The sequence below is a fragment of the Eschrichtius robustus genome, chromosome 1 (genome assembly GCF_028021215.1).
Source record: "Eschrichtius robustus isolate mEscRob2 chromosome 1, mEscRob2.pri, whole genome shotgun sequence".
Lineage (NCBI taxonomy): Eukaryota > Metazoa > Chordata > Mammalia > Artiodactyla > Eschrichtiidae > Eschrichtius > Eschrichtius robustus.
The window spans coordinates 42,810,525-42,831,763 of NC_090824.1; the positions used below are offsets into that span (position 1 = coordinate 42,810,525).

A 21,239-nucleotide genomic window follows, 5' to 3' on the forward strand; every position below is an offset into this window, starting at 1 on the left:
ACAAAGAATTAAGGTCAAATACTTTATCTAGATATTAAAAAAAGGCATTAAAGAAGAGTGGATATCAACTCTAAACAGTTAAAATGGCACCAGAAAATATTGTCTTGCTTTTGCCACTAAATTTGCCATTTAGAGTCACATCATGAAATAATGGATTGATTCATCCTTATTTTACCTGGTTTAGCAGAGAGCTCAGATTCAGGTAGATCGAGAATGTCTACTTCCTTGATATCCTTTCTTGCTATAGAATAACTAATTATAGAGAAGAATAAATAGGAGGGAAACCATTATTAAATAAGAATTATCACTTAAAGAGTCATGTTAACACACAGAAAATACAAATCTCAAAATCAAAATTATTTTACCTATAAATTGTTTTAAAAAGACCATGTATATCCTAATCCTTAATAAAGGGCAAGAGGTAATATAGGCAAAGCTAATATCTTAATTCTAAAGATTCACATACTCAAAGCGCACTAATTTGAGAGCCTCACATTTGTAATATTTCAATTTATGCAACCCTCTTACTTACAATATGGGGTAGTTTATATCAGCATAGTGTTTTCCTTATAGTGTCTATTTTGATCTTTCATATTTCTCAAATTTACTATTCAGTTCAGTATGAAAAATTTAATAGATGGTAACATTAAAATATTTTTATCATTGTAAGATATATTATGGTATCAAATTTTTCACAGAGAATCACAACTCAATAAATACGTAATTTTACATTTTTTGGAAACAAAGCAAAGTTGAAGTGAAGGAAGGTTTCTAAAACTCTGACCTTTTTTTAAATTAATTTTTATTGGAGTTCAAAATCTGACTTTTAATCAGAAAAATGTCAAAATAATTATTCTAGTAATATAAATTCTATTAAAAGTAAATTTCATGTTTTATAATATGAAATAGTACACATAATAAAAATAAAGAATTCTTACAATTAGGGCTTCCTTGGTGGCTCAGTGGTTAAGAATCTGCCTGCCAATGCAGGGGACACGGGTTCGAGCCCTGGTCCGGGAAGATCCCACATGCCATGGAGCAATTAAGCCCGTGCGCCACAACTACTGAGCCTGGTCTCTAGAGCCCGTGAGCCACAACTGCTGAAGCCTGCACACCTAGAGCCCTTGCTCCGCAACAAGAGAAGCAACCGCAATGAGAAGCCCACGCACCGCAAAGAAGAGTAGCCCCTGCTCGCCACAACTAGAAAGCCCGCACGCAGCAACAAAGACCCAACGCAGCCAAAAATAAATAAATAAATAAAATAAATTAAAAGAAAAAAAGAATTCTTACAATTAAAGAGAAAATCAATACTATGCTTTATTTTAAAACTTTTTAAATATTATTCTCACATATTGTTGTTCAGTTTTTATATAAAAATTTTAGGGACTTCCCTGGTGGTGCAGTGGCTAAGAATCTGCCTGCCAATGCAGGGGACACGGGTTCGAGCCCGGGTCCGGGAAGATCCCATGTGCCGCAGAGCAACTAAGCCCATGAGCCACAGCAACTGAGCCTGCACTCTAGAGCCCGCGAGCCACAGCTACTGAGCCCACGTGCTGCAACTACTGACGCCTGTGTGCCTAGAGCCCGTGCTCCGCAACAAGAGAAGCCACTGGAATAAGAAGCCCGCGCACGACAACGAAGAGTAGCCCCCACTCGCCGCAACTGGAGAAAGCCCACACACAGCAACTGAAGACCCAATGCAGCCAAAAATAAAATAAATAAATTTATTAAAAAAAAATTTTTTTTAAATAACCTATATTACAAAAAGTCAAAACATATTAGGTAACAACTTCTCAGTTCATGAAATGATTAAACTTCAAAAAATAAAGCCTTGATTTCCATTTTTTTCTCCCAATGTAACACTATTAAGTGATTCATTACTCACAATTTAGAATCGATAAATGACCGAATTAAACATTGGTCTTTTTTCACTGTGATATCATCATTACAACTGGGAGATACTACCTGAAATATAAAATAAAAGCAGATTGATTACTACTTTCCCTACTCAAAGAAAGAATATATTTTTTATAATAACAATTCTGGATCCCCTAACTTCTTGAAATGATTATATTTGAAAAGAAATAGGTTCATTGTCAACAGCTTCCATACCATAATAAATTACTTACAAAAGATTGCCTTCTAATTTTTCTTTAGCATATTGGCTTTCTAGATATTTAATATACCCAGTCATTAGATAATAAAATGAATAATTAATGAAATATAAACCATAATGTGACCACTTTAAAAATATTAGGATTTATTCTAAGCCAAATAATAATAACTCATTTACTGTCCAAAAAAAATGTATGATCTATGATGAAAATATGCCATATTATAATTTTTTTTAAATGCACTTAAATCAGGATCAATTTTGAAATCTGCCTATTTGATTAAAATAAGCACTTAAGTTCCCATTCTTACCAAGGCATGTACAATTTTTAGTAATTAAACAAATCAGAGAAAATCTGAGTGAAGAACTTTTAAATTTCTTAACTTTTAAAAATAACAAATGTCTTAACATTAGTAACTAACCAATCTCTGTATATTCTTTACAGAATTTAATATTTAAAAAACATTAAAGGCTACTAATAAATTGCTGAACTGTACCTGCTCAACATTAGCCCCTCTGTGGTAATCTAGCACCAACCACAGAACTTTATGCAATGATGGAAATGTTCTCTGTCGGCACTGACCAATATAGCAGCAATGAATCACATGGGGCTGAGCATCTGAAATGTGGCCAGTTCAACTGAGAGACTGAATTTTTAATTCTATTTAATGTTAATTAAGTTACAATTTAAACTTAAATAGCCACACATGGCTCATGACTATCATATTAAACAGCGTTATGTCCAGACAATCAAAAATTCTTGGCAGTTGTATCAGCTGTCTTAACATCAGATGGTATTAAATGTTTTTTTGTTTGTTTGTTTGTTAGGTGCTGGTAATTACTAGACTAATAATATAGTTGTGTCTGCCCTCAAGGAGCTAACACTGAAATGGAAAGGTAAATACAAAAAGATATACAAAAAGAACATAACGAAGGATAAGTACAGTGATACCAACTAGGCATAAGATAAAGTATCAATAAAAACACCTAGGAAGAAGATTTAACCAGACCTGGGAAGGGAAAATGTGTGGCAGCTAAGGCTTAAGGTAAGTCTTAAAGGATGAGTAGACAGAACCCAAGGCTTAATTACCTCACCTGTGAACCACTCTAATGGCCTCCAAATTGATTCCTATCACCTCCACTGCTTTCAACAACAATCCATCCACCATACCACTGCGTCATTAACATTCCTAAATATGCTGCTCAAATAATATCACTCTTCTGCAAAATTCTATGCAGAATTATGTCCAGATTCTTTAGATGAAATTTTAAAGACCCTTCTGCCCTTGATCCAAATTATCTTCCCAGTCTTCTTTCCTATTATGCCCCTATTCACATCTAATATTTAGCCAAAATGGATTCCCACAGCACACAGTTTCATGAACAAACCCCCTTCTTTCCTATTACTTATTCTGTTTATTCTAAGAAAGTTCTCTAGTGAAGCTCTGCTAACTAACTTTAAATCCTTCAAGGCTCAGCTCAAAAGCTTCATGAAGGCTTTTTCTTTAGTTTTCTTTTTGGATTTCCTTCAAATAAATGCAAGGTCTCAGGACAAGAAGTCCTAATATTGAATGTATACTATTTTATATTACAGTTACTTAGATTATTCTCTGCAGTACACTAAAATCATCAAATGTAAGATTGATTCTTACATTGACTCTTACTCATCTTTTATCACCTGGGAAATGATAAACCTGTTGAGTAAATAAAGGCATTTTTTTTTTTAATCTCTTGACAAATTTTGACCTGAGTATTCTGAATCCAAACCCATTTACTTGTTGGCCTATACAGCTGAAGGTTCAAAGGACTTTCAGACTTTTCCTATGTAAAGTAAATCTACTACATAGGAATTGAGTAATGTATTTATATGCACATAGAAACCTAAAAAAAAAAAAAAAAAAAAGGCCTCAGTTCTTTAAAGGAGTCTAACCTAATTTGGGAGGTATTTTGTGCCAAAATTATTATTAGAGATATAATTGATATCAAAACTCAGAGAAGAAGGGGCATACTTATGTTAAAGTGGTTAGGGGAGAATCTGCAGGAAAGGTAGGACCTGAGCTGAGCCTTAAGACATATTTAAGAGGAGAGGAGTAGGAAAAAGAGAAAGGGGAGATAGGTATTACCAAGTACTATTGATTCCTCTTGTGAAGTAATTCTCTTGCCCATACCTTCTCATTCCTTTCCCAAGTAAGCAAAGGTTAGTTTTCTCTACCAACCTACCCAAGATTTGCCATTTCTAAAGCCTAGGTATACCCTTCCTTTCCCTAAAACTCTTTGTCCTATTCCAGTGTCTGCACCAAACGTTTTTTAAATTACTATATAATATTTAACTACTACAGAGTCTTTGAGATGTGTATAGTAAACTCCTTGAGGGCAATGTGTTATGTCTCATACCTCTTTCTTTTCTTAAGGAGCTTAGAGCAAAGCTGAAGTCAGTGCAAATCCTTAGTAAATACTAATTGATTTAAGGGGTAAAGGACTGGAGGAGTGAAGTGTCTTACACAGGGAGCAGTTAAGAAAGAGCCTAAGTAGACAGCTTACACTGAAAATGAGAAACAAACTAAGAGCTAGGGATGACCACAGATATCAGCTAAAAATGCAGAATTGACTCATTAGGCAGAGTCAGTGCAGGTTTTTTTTTTTTTGAGAATGGGGCTATCATGATTAAATCAATGTTTTAAAGTTTCTCTATAAAAGTTACTTCTAGAAAATAAGTCTGAATTTAGTAAAGAAAGCATTCAGGCATCAAGTTAAGAGAAGTTGGTGGTAGGTGCTATATATCAGGTGAAAAAAGGTGATGGGAACAGAGTAAAAACAGACCACTGGACACATTTTGAAGGAAAAACTGAAAGATCTCAATAAATACTTGGTTACAGAGAAGTAAAGGAAGGAAATAACAAAAGAAGACAGTGAAGTGTGCGGGACCTGAGTAGGATTGCTCAATTTTGCAATAAAGTCCAAACTAAATTTGTGTAACACTCTCAAAATATTTTAAATGCTTTCTTAAAATCCATGTTAAACAAATACTTTAAATGGTTAATTAATTCTGCAAAGAAACCATACTTACCAAAGCAGGATACCATTCACTCTTCTCAGATGTAGATACCACACTTACAACTTTTCCTAATAATTCATCATTGAGACGTCGCTTATCTTCATCTTCCTCTTCACTACTTTCTTCTTCTTTTTCATCTTCGTTACTAAAAGTTAGAATAACTTTATCATGATCTTAACATCAACCATTTTTGATACAGTCATTACCCGAGGGTAGTAGCCTCTTCATTCAAGTTGGAATTGAAGAAACAGATACTTCCCTAGCCCCAAAGAAGTAGTCCTGCACTGTCCATGGTAACCCTGAGTCCACTTCACTAGATCAGTGAGGACCTGGACTTAGACTCTCATGCCAACCACTGGCTGGGACAGAAAAGCTATATCACCAGGAAGTACTCACTGTGCCAAATACAGTTTAAGAGACTGCCCTTCCACTTTTTATGAAGGCCAGGTTCCAGATAATGTAACTTTAATTCTCCAACAGGTTAGGAAAAGATCTCACCAAACACATCAGGAGGTTTATTTAGATAACCTATCTGGATAACTAAACAATCAGACAAGGCCACAATGAGGAAAAATCTACAAAACAATTGGCCTGTACTCTTCAAAAATGTCACTGTCATGAAGACAAAAAAAGGCTGAGGAACTTTTCTAGATTAAAGGAGACTTAAGAACCACATAAACTAAATGCAATGCATGATCTTGGATTGAATACTGGAATCAGGCGATGGTATAAAGGCTATTATTGGGACAATTGGCAAAATCTGAAATATGTATTATATATTATCAGATAATAGCATTCTATCAATGTTATGTGTTCTGAATTTAATAACCATACTTTGATTATATAAGAGAATGTCCTTGTTCTTACATAAACTATTTAGGGATAAGAAGTCATGATGCTTGCAACTTCCTCTTAAATGGTTCAGCCAATTAAAATTATTATTAAATAAAAAATAATTATAATATATGTATATAAAGACAGGAAATGATAAAGCAAATGTGTTCAAAAGTTTTAATAATTTAGTGAATCTGGATGAGTATATGAAAGTTTATTGTATTATTCTTACAATTTTTAAACTTGAAATGTTTTTGAAATAAAAAGGCTAAAAAAACACATATACGCACATAACATAGCAAAATAATCCTATCAATTAAGGAATTTGGCAAAGTAACTCAAAAAAAAAATAGCCTTTTTTAAAAAGGGGTTGAGATCATTATTCCTATTACTTTGTCCAAGAATTAAGAACAAAGTCTACTCAGGGTAAAATGTCTAAAACAAGGATACAAGATGCTGTGGAAAGGCCACCCAAACAAATTTCGCCACTGCAGAAAAACCACTTATTTAATGTTGTGACAATTGTAATGTTACTGTACATGAAAACACTCACACAGGCAGAGAGGACCTCCTTCCTCTGTTCGTCTTCTTTGCAATTACTGGAGTTCCAAAATGCTCTGGATTTGTTAATGGAAGCTGGTCAAGAGTCTGGATAAGAAACAGACAAATTAAATCACTTTTTGCCTCTACATTAGTAGCTGTTGTTCAATTTAAAAAGTCCATCCATGTTACCCTACCTCACTCTCAGCAAAATGTCTCTCTCCTTTCAGGCATAGTGAGGTACGTCTCAGTGTTCTCTCGTCACCATCATCGAACACTGCAATAGGCAAAAGATATCAGAGAATTTATGCACACTTATTGCTATTTACCTGGGGCTTAAGAACCATTATTTGTTAGTTACGCTTCAAAACCTTTTAAAATATACACACATTTTTCATTCTATAGATACCAAACAAACACAGGTTAATGGCTGCCCCAAACTGCTTAAGTGTCTCCATTCACTTTTTCAATCTCTATCACTACAGAATGACCTTCTTAAACCATTAGCAACCTAGTCAAAGCACAGATATTAAATTACCTTTCATCTTAGAAGAACGAGCAAAAACCTGGTTTAAAAAAAAGAAGTATTATGGGTTTTTTCGCAACAGTTATCAATGGAGTATCTCTAATGTCCAGAAACTGTCTGACTGCTCGTAATGCTGTTGGTTCACTCTACTGCTTCTACTTATTTGCATGATAACCTAATACAACAGAAGTACTGGCTGCCAAATTCTAAAGTCATAAGATTCAACTTGTTTCTTTTGCTAGAGGAGGATGCAAGAAGTTTAGAAATAAAAGTTGAAACACCAGAAAGAAGAAAATTTTTTTAATTCTAAAAAATAAGTCGTAATTGCACAGAAGCTTTCTCAAGTTTTTTATTTCTACTACATTTAAAAGAAATCATACTACTTGGAAACTACGTGTAAAATATTTCAAGAAAATGGGGGCAAGGAATTTAACAATTTACCACCAATGCTCTTCATATATCTAGCTATATATATTATTTTGATAATTTTATAGGTTTAATTTTCTAGAAAGGTACTCTGATTTTACCATCTAATATTCACAAAGAAAATGTTCTCAGAAGATACCTGATGCCCAGCATTATGAAAAAATAAAATACAAGAAGATAGAATCCTTACCTCTGATACTTAAAACGCGTATACACATCAACAAATGTTTGTATATATTATGGAAAAAGCACATACACAGGAAAGCATACATAAACAAAAGTGATTATTATTTTAAGATTTAATCCTAATTTTTATAATTCTACATGTTTTTCAATTTTTTAATGTTTTTCCAATTTAACAGAATAGATTAATGTTAAGAAAGGAAAATTCTACATTATCTTGATTTAATATCTTAAAACCTTTACCTTGTTATCTATATAATTACGATCATGAATTTTTTTTAAAGGGCTGCTTTATTAGCAAAAACTTTGCCTTTGAATCATAAACATTTTTCATGGTAGAAACTTAACTATGTAAGCGTACTCAACTTCTTCAATATTTATCCACCTCAGTCAGTTCCTTCCCTTAGACTAAAGACACCTAGTTTAGATTCTCTTACATGCAGGAGACAATGCAGAGAATATTAAAAGCTCCTGATGCACATATTTAAAGAACCATAATAATTCTGCAAAATCATCTGTTATACACTGTCAATGATGCAGAAATTAATGACCACCTGCAGACACAATGACAGGATAAAACACAATATCCTCCAACAATTATATCACTAATCTACACTTGATTAACACTAGTTTAAATATTTGTATCACAATTATGATTTATATGGTGTCATCGAGTCTGATAAATAAACCACTGCTCTTTGAAAAATTCAAAATCATGAAATTATCATACCAAACTTAAAATAATTTTCATGTTATTATTAATGTCCATAAGTATGCTAAAGAATAAAACTTAAAAGTTCCAATTTTCCTTAATGCCTACAATACCAAAGATGGTGACACTGGACACACACATATACACTATATACACCACATTTAAGTGGTGGAGATGTGAGGAAGGAAAATGAGAATATAAGACAAATCACTAATATCAAATTTATGAAACAAAATCTTTTCCACAATGTTTTATTATTAATCAATGGCAGCCCCAAATCAAAATGCTCTGATGAGAAATTTCAACAATTTAACATTCTGAGTTCTTGTTTTTTAAAATATTCACCTTGAAATATATCAGATTTTTGAAGGAAAAAATTAATCTCACTTCAACACAATTTTACCATGGTTAGAAATAAGGTAAGGACCAAAGTCAATTGTGGTACAAATAACCCTTTTACATTTTTTACAGGAACCGAACCCCTTCCAACTTCAAGTGAACAAAGAGAAACAGAATTTTCTCTGTTTCTCTTAAAAAATACTTTTAAGAATTTTTTTTAATTCATAAAACTATACAAAGGTATGTATTTGAGTACTTTATACAAGTTTGTTGAGCCATATAACTTCTCAAGACTTTCTGAAAGACAAACAGAAAACTTAACAACATAGTGGACCTATTTAATCATGACATCCCTGATTATCAAAATCATTAAGAAGTTCCATCTAGGGCTTCCCTGGTGGCGCAGTGGTTAAGAATCCGCCTGCCAATGCAGGGGACACTGAATCGAGCCCTGGGCCAGGAAGATCCCACATGCCGCGTAGCGACTAAGCCCGTGCGCCACAACTACTGAGCCTATGCTCTAGAGCCCACGAGCCACAACTACTGAAACCTGTGCGCCTAGAGCCCGTGCTTCGCAACAAGAGAAGCCACTGCAATGAGAAACCCGCGCACCACAACAGAGAGTAGCCCCCGCTCGCCGCAACTAGAGAAAGCCCGCGCACTGCAAGCAAGACCCAACGCAGCCAAAAATAAATAAATAAAATTTATTTTAAAAAAGTTTCCTCTAGGGAATCCCCTGGCAGTCCAGGGGTTAGGACTCTGCACTCTCACTGCCAAGGGCCCAGGTTCAATCCCAGGTTGGGGAACTATCCCACAAGCCACGCGGTGCGGCCAAAAAAAAAAGTTTCCTCTATAACTTCCATGTTAGAAATATCATCTTAAAGAACACATAATTTGAAGGCATTGAACACTGACTCTGGCATTTTGATAAGAGTGAAATAATTAATTGGTGTGTGTATAGTATATTAAGCTTATTTTTGGTTCAAGGTGTATACTACAGCATGCCAAGAGAAAAAAAGTCAGAGTATAAGGATCTAGTAATTATAAGATATGAAATGTCTTATACTTGCCAAAAATGGCATTTGAATAGATCATTCACTGACTGCAAGAGAACAGATTCTACTAAAATTGTATCCCTGTTAGTATATTACATATAAATTCTAAAACCTAATTTGAGGACAATGATGAAGCTAAGACTCTCTCTATAACATTAATTACACGAGACAAAATAATGCTAATGGAAACAAATACACAAAGCCTGACCCTAAACTGTTAGAATTCAAAGAAACAAAAGTAACAGGGATCTAATCTAACTACTAAATACAAAAGATTTACCTGTTATCATAGCACTGTTAGATGCTGGAGAATAATAAGATAATAACAACAGTAAATTAACTTTATCTATCCAAAGATACAATTGGCTATTATTTATTAAGCTTCTACTATGCCCTAATCCTCACAGCAGCCTCTACAGGGTCGGAATCACTATCTTCCTTTTATAGATAAAGAAATTGAGAATTAGAAGGTTCATCTATGAGCTACGATTTAGCCAAGGGGGGATCAAAATGAATTAAGAAACAGGTAAGAAACAGAGGCATAAAATGAACACTGGGAAGAGAGTTAAGAATTCTGACTTGATAAACAACAAGGTCCTGCTGTATAGAACAGGGAACTATATTCAATATCCTGTGATAAACCATAATAGAAAACAATATGAAAAAGAATGTATACATATGTATAACTGAATCACTTTGCTATACAGCAGAAATTAACACAACACTGTAAAGCAACTATATTTCAATAATAAAAATTAATTTTTTTAAAACCCTCAAACTTTATCTTGTTAATAAACAAAAAATAAACAAAAAAAAGAATTCTGACTTAGTGAAAATAAGTATTATTGTTATATCTGTTTATACCGGTAACAATTAACAAAACATTTCACGTGATACAGTAAAAACTTTAAAATTAAAAATATATGCATACCCTAGGTAAAACCAATAGTTCTGTTGCTCATAAAATCATCTGTGATAACTATAGAAGCCCCTCAGCAGCTAAGATCAAAAACTTCAGGAATCTGGAAATTTAAGAAATTAACATTCAAATGTATAATTACGTTAACAAAATATCATAAGAATGTTAAGTCTTACAGAAGGCTATTTAAACAATGGGTTAAAGCCTATCACAGGACTAAATAGATTTGTTACTTAGTACTTTTTTTTTTAGTATTTTTTTTCTTACTGAATGATTTTCTAGTCAGGGGAATAACCACTTGGCTTTGAAAACATTTTGTGGTTGATTCTGGTTATAACAACATTCGTCATAAGCTGTTCTAATCAAATTAAAAGCCTTATAAGCCTACAGCACATTCTACAAAAGTCAGTCCATTCACCAGGTTAATGTAACCCTCCTCTACTCCTTTAACTTAGAATTTCCATGAGATCTGATATAACTGATGTGCAAAATAGTAAGAAGGTATGAAAAAATCCAGAAACTTAAAAAGCATTTGTCACAAAAATATATCAATGATCGAAAAGATTTTAGTGTTAAACTTGATATATGATGTATGTGTTTACGTACATTTATATATAAATTATTTAAATTAAAAGCAACTTTCTCCTTTACATTTTTCTTATTTTTCAAATACAATGTGTTATTTTTATATTCTAACAAAGCAAAAGAAGAACAGTTTTAGAATGTCTTACTGACAGTTATATCTGTCAGGAATTAAAGGCAACATTCAAGTGGAGATATGAATTCTAATCCCAATTTTGGTGTCTTCTGAATGGCTGGACGGATAACAATACACTTCCATGCATTACAGATTCCTTATCTTTAATGCAAGGAAAAGAACTGCCAAATGAATAAACTGCTAGGAAGCACTGTTTTATGATAGGAAGGGGAAATATTTCAAAGTCTCAAAAAACATAAAAATCCATGAACTGGTGCTATTTATTGTTCAACATTGGAGGTCAAGGTATTATTAGATTTTTTTTAATTGAGTTATGTTAGATCCATAACCTTTTTCAAAATTGGTCATTCAGCTATAATATGAAAAATTAATACCTATATTATATAAGGAGTTAATAACAGTTTCTCAGATAACTTTTGATCACTGATAATTATAACTCCTATTTAATCCAAATCAGCAGTGTGGTATCCCCTTTTGTTTCATTTTTAATAGCCTGACATAATTTCAAGTTCTTTTAAAATCAAAAAACATCATTGAGACCATTAACAATACTTTGAATACTTCCTGATTCTACCTATATAACACTTTGCTAGGAATTAGAAATCAAGAAAAATTCCAGAAAAGAGCAATTAAGTAGTCACTCAATTAAAGAAAATTATAGAAAGTTCGTGACCTGTGAGAGATCACACATTTTATTTTGCCATCTTTTAATAAGGATCATTCTTTATGTGGCCTACATCCTTCAATACCTAAACATTCTTTATCGCAGAGTGCTATACTGAGTATACTTAAGAGAATACTGCCTCTTAACATCTTAAAATTTTTTGGTCACTGTCTCTCATTACACAGATGCAAAAATCTTAAATATTTTGGATTCTTCTCCCCGAATTATTCTCTGTTTCTACAAATGTGGTCTGTTTTTCTAAGTGTGTACTAACTGCATTAGATTCAGCCAATGTGCTTATAAAAAAGAAAGATTCTTGGGTTGCCATCCCAGACCTACTAAATTAGAGAGATTTGGGGTCCTCAAATCCTTGTTTTTTCAAATGAGCACCAAGTGATTCTTATGTACACTAATGCTTAATATATGAACCATATGCAATTAAGATTCTAAGCTCTTTGAGAACAAGAATTATACAATTTTTTCTGTTATTGTCTATCAAAGAAAATCACCACAGAATGCTCAGTAGCAACTAGTTTTCATCAATACTGAAGTGCCATTCATGTAAAGGACAGAGATTGCTATTAATAATTGAAGGACTATTCTGGGGTGCAGAAAATCCAAAATGTGAAAACCTGAAAAGTATTGCTGCTGCAGAAGTATAAGCATTACATCAGTAAAACTTCACAAGTATTGTGAATGTAACCTTGATATTGGGCACCAAATAGGATGCATATTAGTATTCAAACATGCATCATATTATTTCCCATGATTCTGCACACATCAACTCCTGTAATTTTTACCACTGCTTTGTTTAATATAGCAAAATTGTATCCACTTAAAATCTAAGAGTTAATTTTAAGCTTAGTTTTTAAATCTCTAACAACTATCAACAGTCACAATTAAGCCTCCTAAAAATATATAGTTCAGAATAATAGCACCATTGTGAACCAACACCAACTTGTAGGAGGTCTAAGAATAAAAATGGTTAGAAAATATTAGGTACATACAGCACATTGCTACTACTAATAGAAGCCACAGAGTAAGACACAGGAAGCACAATTTTCAACCAAAGCGTGTTCTTCACAGCTTTGAGCATCGACTACAGATGAATGATGTTTACCCAAAGCAACAAATCAAGTAAACTAAAAATAAACCTAAAGGGTCATTTCTTTACCTTCTGCAAGGAAACCACAACACTATAATTACATCTTTTATACCAAGACATAAATGTGAAAACCAAATAATGCTATAGATGTTCAGTGTAAAGCCAACGATTGGATGTTATCCACAAGACTGTGTAGTCTGAAAGTAATGAGAGGAGACTTGGAAATCTTAATTATTGCTATTCTCATCAACATAATGACAGCAACTATACAGGTACTACATTTAGGTTTTCATTTACATGCACTGTGACACTCGTTGCTACTCACTACAGTAAAGTTTTTTAAAGCCAGTATAAGCTTATGCATGAAATGTTAAGAATGAATTCACATTAGCAGCATATATATCTTTCGTGAAAGGTGTTACTAAGAGAGTCCTGACTGCATTGAAAATCAAAAATTAAGCTATGATCACCTAGGCTTGAATCTACTCTGGCCCGAATTTTTTTAGTCTGAAAATTCTGTGGTAACATCTATAGTGCCCTTATATAAAATAGGCAGCAATACAATAAAAGACTGCAACTATGCAATTTTAATTTTAATTCCAGAAAAAGTTTAAAAGTCTGATGACTTACAATACTAAGTTGTACTGACTTTTCTAACGGAAGAAAAATAACCATATAATTTAACTTTCTTGAAGGGAAATAGCAAGATAACCTAAAAAAGAAGTACATTCTTGGATGAAATAGCCATAAGTGGCCAAGTTACTATAAGGAGATAATTGGTTTTTTTGTTTTTTACCATCAGGGTGTCATTAAAATTTTAGCTGTCTATATCAAGTAAATTGACAGCAAAGAATACATATTTCTCTGCCAAGGTAATGATTCAATGTATTTAGAAAACAGAGAGATAGATATGAAACCCACAAATTAAATCCTCTATATTAAATTACCTAACTACCTACCCACAGTATACCAACTAGCATCTGTCAACTTGCTGATAACAGCTTCCTGAAAGGATCCATCAGATGTCCTTGTTTCTACAATGGCTCCAACCTAAAACAAAAAATCGAAATTTCATCACCAAATGTAAACAAACAAACCAAATCACTCGTACCAACTATATGACCTGGGTTAAAAAAAATATATCTATTTACGGTAATTCTACCTTACATTGGCTTAGATCTTTATCATTTATAGTGTTCATACATTTACCATGCAATTCAAGTCTCAAAATGCTTAGGCTTAAGTAAGATAGCTACTATTACCCCTATTTTACATGTTGAAAATTGTGGTTCAGGAAGAGAGAATAATTTGCAAAGAGTCCAGGATGAGGACCCAGTCTTTTAAGTCTCATTTCAGAGCTTTTTTTACTACATGATACTGCCTTCGAGAAAATTGTGGAATGTAAGAACCAAAAAACCATAGGACAGCAAAAACAGCTTCAATTTTCTTTCATGTAAATATTGAATATTGGATTCAGCATTTGTATTTAAGGGACCTTTTAGATAAAGGTTCACCCGGAGAGAGAGGGATGGACCAGGTGACCTTCTTTCAGCTTCCAGACCTTTGTATATCAGATATTAACCGAAGTGGTACTCTGACATAACAAAGATTTATAACATAAACAAATGGCCAGAAATGGATGGAAAACATAATGTAGGTATTCATTAAATTGAACTATTAAGTCAACATAGTTTACTTGGTAAGTTAGAAAAACAGAAGATTCAGACTTATGATACTGGTATATTACACTTATCAAGCTAAACATCTGTGGCAACATTATGAAAAACAAAATGTAGTATTCAGTCCAAGAATTCAAAACAAAAGGTAGCTGAAACTCATGTTCACATATATTAAATTACCCTTCTGTAAGATGTTTAACATTCTTAAACTAAGGATACAGCCATTGTAATATTGTAATTTATCCTAACTCTACAACACCTTATTTGTATTTTTGTTTTGATTAACATTTTTTAACATTTTAAAAGTGTATCTACAAATATAAAATCCAATAAATCACTGTATGAATTTACGATTCATCATGTCAGATTGTAAACTGTACAAAATACGTACTCTTAAAGGACCCTTTACTTGGTCATCTTGCACCAATTGTGTAGTATTATCCTGTTTCAGGAGTACCTAAAAAACATTTTTGCACAATAGTTTGCATGTTACTTTTAAAACAGTACATTTATGGTAACACTGTAACAAAAATGTCTTTATACTTTCTTAGCATCCTGTGGTTACCTCTGGTATAATACTTATTCCATTGTATTTATGTTTATTGTCTCTCTCATTAAGTGTGAGCTCCTTGAGTGCTAGAGTCCTTCTCACTATATCCCCAGCAGTTAGCAAGTGTCAATACATATTATAGGCACTTAATAAATGTTTGCTGAATTAACTATAGAAGGTTTATAATCTGTAGTGATTATTGTAAAACCTTAAAATTGCCTTCATTGCTTTTTATCAACTAGTCATAAAGGTTCTGCTGCCAAGTGTATTTAAAAAAAAAAAAAAAAAAAGAACAGCATCAAACTTTATTGCCTACACGCAAGGTAAACAAATTAAAACCAGAAGTCTTCTGGTCCTTTATAAAGTAAACCTAAAAAATAATCTGATATGCAATTCAGTCACAAATAAGTGCTCCCTTCTACTACAGATCTTCCCGCATATATAAGGTAACCTGCTCTATTAAGAGAGAGGGAGAATGGGAGAGGGAGATGGAAACGGAGCATGTACCCAAATAAGGGGAAACTTCAAATTCTAGGTAATTTATGTATAAGACCTCCTCAGACAATCATTGTATTGATTTTAAATTAAATAAATTAATCCACAAAGAACCACAATACTAACAAAAAGTTAAAATTCTCAAAGAATTCCAAGTAAATATTTAGTAAGGAAATCCTGTATAGCTGACATAGTAAAAAGGCTATAGGAAACAAGGAAGAAATGAATGTCAAATGATATCCTAAGAATACCCGAAGAAAAGTTTCACCAGCAGATGAAAATTTAAACAGAAAGTTTGTAATAATCATAGATAAATCTATTTGTCTACCACACAAATCACACTCCTCTAGTTCAATGGTTCTCAAACTTCAACATGCATCAGAAACACCTGAAGGGCTTGTTATAACACAATCATAGCACCCCATCCTCAGCGTTTCTGATTCAGTTTGTCTGGGGTGGGGGCCTGAGAATTTGCATTTTAAACAAGTTCTCAGGTGAGACTGATGCTGCTGGTCCTGGGTCCACTGTTCACTTACTCATTCAACACATTCTGAGCGCCCCCTGTTTATAAGGCACTGCTCTAGGTATTGCGAACAGAACAAGGCAAACATTTCCTCTTTCCGGGGTGCTTAATTTTTGCAGGAAAAGATCACATATGTAAGTGAAAAGCAAATTGCAAAACTGAAAGTACAGAATGATCCAATGATAATAATAACATCAACAGTGTTACTGAAAGGCACAGCACAAAATTTGGTAGAACACATCAAGGTTCTTTGGAGTAATATCACAGAGGACCTCCATGAACTTTATTATATAGTTCTACAATATTAAAAAGTTCATACTAAGCATGCATTACCTCTGTAGTCCAAGTAACTAAGATTATTAAAAGCATTTATGTAGAAAAATTACTAGGAGGAAACACAAAATGATAATAGTAGTATTTCTGAGGTCAACTATGGCTTTTAATCCTTCAGTACTTTTCTGTACTACCAAATATTGTATAGCAATAAATAACTTCTTTTCTGGTCACAAAAGCATCTTAAAATTTTCTTAAGATAAAATTCTTAAGTCATTTTTATCGCTGTCTTGAAATGATAATTTCCACTGTTTTGTTTTTAGTAATCTATTTTTTTTCTAATCACTTGAAATCGTTGCTACCTGAATATGAAAGGAGAGAAAATAGATTATAGCCTAAGTAAGCATGCTACCGCAAACAGGAAAGATCCAAATGATGGGAAGTATCATGAGTATGGTATTTCATGGAAGCAGTTGCAATAATTTCTCATCTTGAGTTCTTTATTTCCCAATTCTTAATGTGCTTTTCCTATAGTTTTGTATATAACAGTGCTTTCACAGAGTAATCATTCATGAAGTGAACTAACAGTTCAATAAATAAAATGTTGATTTGCAGTCTCCTAATTCCATCACTAATTCTCTTCAATCAAGTTAATAAAGCTGTGGCATTAAAAAAAAAAATTACCTTAACTTTTACCAGCCTTTTCACAGTCTTAATTTTTGCCTCACAGAAGGCACCTCGGTACTTGGCACTGACATCAGTTCCCACTGTCAGGTAGGCAGGCTCATCCGCCGCCTGATGAAAGGAACATACGATATGAATGTCACTACTATTTTCCCTACTCCAACCCCAAGTCTCATCAAAAGGTTCTGTATTTCAAGTAATAAGAACATTAACATTATTTGCTTATTAATATCATCGATATTTTGAAAAACACCCCTAAAGCAAACACTTTATTAGCAATCCTTTACTTTATAAACTACATCCTGATAACATAAAACAATTTAAATTGTAACTAGAAAGTATCAGTAGGAAAAATAATGTTTTTTCATTCAGGTACAAAATGATTCAACAATTTTATAATATATTTAAGAAATGAAAAAACTTAAAAATCCAGAAAAGGTATATTTAAGTGTCTCATAAAACTTTAAGTTAGTCAGTTATGGCCTCCTGAAATTTTGTTTTCAAATTAAAAGAAATATTGCCATTAAAATTAACACTAACAAATACATAATTAAATGTTTATTAATATAGCTACGTAAATGCAACATTTTTTTGGATACACAATAACTGTACAGATAATAAATGAAGCCAACCCTTTTGATAAGGAGAGCATTATTTAGAAAAATCATTGGCTAAATATTGCATTTTAAAGCTTTAAATCTAAATTAACTGATGAATGCAGAGATGTGAACTGATGGTGGCCGTACCTAGTTTATCAACACTAATCTTCTTGGTATATTTAAAAAAAAAAAGTTTCACAAAGAAATATCTACTTTTAGCAAATGGACGTGATCAGAATGATACATGGAAAGATGTGAAAAATTTCACTCCACCATTCATTTTAATCTTGACAGTAACAGAATGATTGCTATCTCAATCTGTCATTTTACGAATGTTTTCCAAAAGTTAAGTGTATTCATACAAGCTCAACTCAACAATGCTAAGTGCAAAGGTGACAGTGTATACTTTGGAGAAATACTTTCAAGTAGAAAATGATTTTTCATTAAGTTTTCCCAACTAACATTAAAGAAGGTACACTGTCACTTCAAGGAGATAGGAAAGCAAGAGGAAGTTTGGGAAAATCCTGTATTTCAGAGCTTAATACACTGAAACAGTAAATGAGTAAGGAATCAAGTTTAAGGTTAGTGCATTTACGAATAACGCAAATTGAAGAGAAATACTTTTTACAAATAAATATCTGACCTGAAACATTCAATGCCACAGAACTGCAGGATGCTATACCTTCCTTTCTCTTTAAACATCACATACGATGTTTGCAATATTAGTTGTCTTCAGGAGAATTTTTTTTAGGTTGGATATACATTTAAAATATTTACTATAAGGACTGAACTAAAATTAAGTATTATTAGTTATAATAACAATATAAAATAATACTTAGTTTTAGTTCACCTTCAAATATTTTACCCACAAAATTTCACTTTATCCCCAGAAGAAATGGTATCTCCCTTACACAATCCACACATTCCTTCCTTAGAAAATCGCATTGGCACTGGGGAAGAAAAAAAAAAAAATCAAAAAATCCCCCAAAGAACCAAAGCAGGACAAAAGCTTTACTTCTGCAAAGGTCGCTGCCAACACAGGAAGTGTTTAAAAATACTAGCCCAATGGACAACAATGGAAAGGCTGCAGCAGCCTTTCCAAAGTGCTAACTGCTTCGGAGAGGGGCCCAACTGACCGCATTTAGACACAATGATCATCTCTCACCCATTCAACACGTCCTCATTTTCAGAAAGCGCTGCTTAGCAGACGAATCAATTTTGAGTAGCAAAAAAAAATGACATTCCATAGCACTGGCCTCACGACAGTCAGTGTCCAGGGCACGAGGTTCCGAGCAGCGTCGACTCTACTTACCTTCATTTTCACTGGTGATCTGTGGGGTTCCAGCTCAACGAGCTATCTTCTCCGTCGCTGGAATCAAGGGGAGGGGAAAGACAGGCACAGAATCAGTCAACGAGGGGAGCGACTCGGGGAAAGAAAGTAAACAAACGCCAGCGGGGAGGGGCAGAACCTTCACCAGGGAAGGGATAAGATCCCCTCCGAGGGCAGCCAGGACGCAGGAGCCGAGGGGGTGGCAAGAACCCCACGGGCGCCAACGGGCAGTGGGTTCCGCCGCGGAGTTCGCCAGCGGCCCACCGCGCCCCCGCCTCGCTCGCCACTTTGACCCGGAATGCTCAACTCAGAGCCCCAGGACGGGTCGCTCTGGAGAACGGCAGGGCACCGTTTGGGCTTCCCCGGGCCCCCCACAGGGGCGGTCGCCGAGCCTTGGCTCAGCCGCCCCCCGGATACCCCGACTTCGGCCCGCGCCCCGCCTCCGCCGATCGGCCCCCTCCGCCCGCCCCGGCCCGCGGTGGCGGCAGCGGAGTGTCACGGCGCCATTGCTCTCCTTCCTCCGCTCTGCACCATATCAGAAAGGAGAAGCACTTCTTCACCCGAAGGGGCAGGGGCCGTGGCCTTCAGCCCCGAGGCGCGCGAGGGAGGGAAGACCCGCGAGGGGAAGAAGGCTGGGGGGGCGGAGAGAAGGAGGGGAGGTGGCCCGGACAGGGTGTGGGAGGGGAGGGGAGCCGCACAGCGGCAGCCGCCGCCTCCTCCCCGCGCCCGCCTCAACTTTTTGTACAGCCCAGAGCGGTACCAGCCCCCAGTCCCTCGGGTCCAACCACGGACTCCACGGGGGAGGACGCGCCGCGGAGTTGGGGGCCGGCTGCCCCAAGCAGCCCGCTCCTCGCCTCGCGGAAGCAAACTTAGCGGCGCGGCCAGCCCACAGCCATTTTCCCGGGGAACCCGGGGAAGCGGCCGAGGAGGCAGCTGCGGCGGCTGTTCCCGCAGTTGCTGCCGCTGCTCCACGACTTGCCCCTTCCCCTGCGCTCGCCGCCCCGCTTGCCAAGCATCCCCCCTCCCCACCTCTAAAGCTTCCAACTGCACCGGGACCCCGGGCAGCAGCACCAGCTGCCAGTGCCGCTTCGTCCATTCAGTATCCCCCGCTTCTCTTCTCCCCACCTACCAACTGCGGGTGAAGTGCGCACTGTCAGCCCCCGAGTCCTCCGCCCCACTGATCCCCGTGGGCCCCAGTCCGGGCAGCACCACTCCCGGCCGCGGCGGCAGTTCCTGCGCCCGGTTCCCCACTCGCCCGATTTACTGCCACAATCCACCAAATAACAAGCTGTTGAGCAGACTCGCTTCTACACGAACTCCTATTGGCTGCTCATGACGCCGAAGAGTTTCGGATTGGAGCTCGCTACCTGCCGTCCTCATTGGATGCAGCTCTGAAACTTCACGGATTGGTGCGAAAAACAGCAGGTAGGACATCTGCCACTTATGATTGGATGCCTCCGAAGACTAACGTTACTGGAGAATCAGGTATTGAGTAAGCAAGTCCTGAAAAATGATTGGTAAAGACGACTCCGGATGTACTTAACTGAGCACTGATTGGTCAATTGAGGGGTCAGGAAGAGCAGTTCGGCACGAGGATTGGCGGTGGGGTGTCCCATGGAAACCGAACCCGGAGCTGTGGCCAGGACTTGCACGGGGGCGGGGCAGGGTCTTTCCAAAGCGCCTGCGCTGAACCAGTTTCTCGGCGCCATTTTGTCTGGGCAGCGGTGGATGCAGGTCTACCGCATTTTATGTTTCTGGCGAGACGAGAGCGGAATCTTCTTCCCGTGGATTCATTTAACTGCGGCAACCATCCACCGTTCCCTCCAGGACAGCACCTAGTGAAGATCGGAAGAGTAGCGATCTGTCAGAAAGGTCAGTTGGAAGCGGTAGTTGTCCGGTGGACTGGGGGATGGCGCA

At 35.9% G+C, this 21,239-nt stretch overlaps 1 protein-coding gene across 2 annotated transcripts in view; it reads right to left on the reverse strand.

The window, feature by feature from the left end:
- ARID4A (AT-rich interaction domain 4A) overlaps positions 1-20,578 on the reverse strand; it is a 55,551-nt gene extending 34,973 nt beyond the window's left edge. Inside the window, exons 1-10 of one of the 2 annotated variants that reach the window (XM_068544820.1) lie at positions 20,452-20,578; positions 19,305-19,361; positions 17,394-17,504; positions 15,260-15,325; positions 14,149-14,239; positions 6,740-6,819; positions 6,556-6,650; positions 5,181-5,313; positions 1,886-1,965; positions 176-252 (exon numbers count right to left, since the gene is read on the reverse strand). In XM_068544820.1, the coding sequence (XP_068400921.1) occupies positions 176-252; positions 1,886-1,965; positions 5,181-5,313; positions 6,556-6,650; positions 6,740-6,819; positions 14,149-14,239; positions 15,260-15,325; positions 17,394-17,504; positions 19,305-19,310 (739 nt within the window). In that variant the 5' untranslated portion in view covers positions 19,311-19,361; positions 20,452-20,578. Of the gene's footprint in view, positions 1-175; positions 253-1,885; positions 1,966-5,180; positions 5,314-6,555; positions 6,651-6,739; positions 6,820-14,148; positions 14,240-15,259; positions 15,326-17,393; positions 17,505-19,304; positions 19,362-19,882; positions 19,900-20,451 lie in introns of those variants that run through there. The other variant, XM_068544821.1, reaches the window with a different exon arrangement.
- Positions 20,579-21,239: the final 661 nt, after the last annotated feature.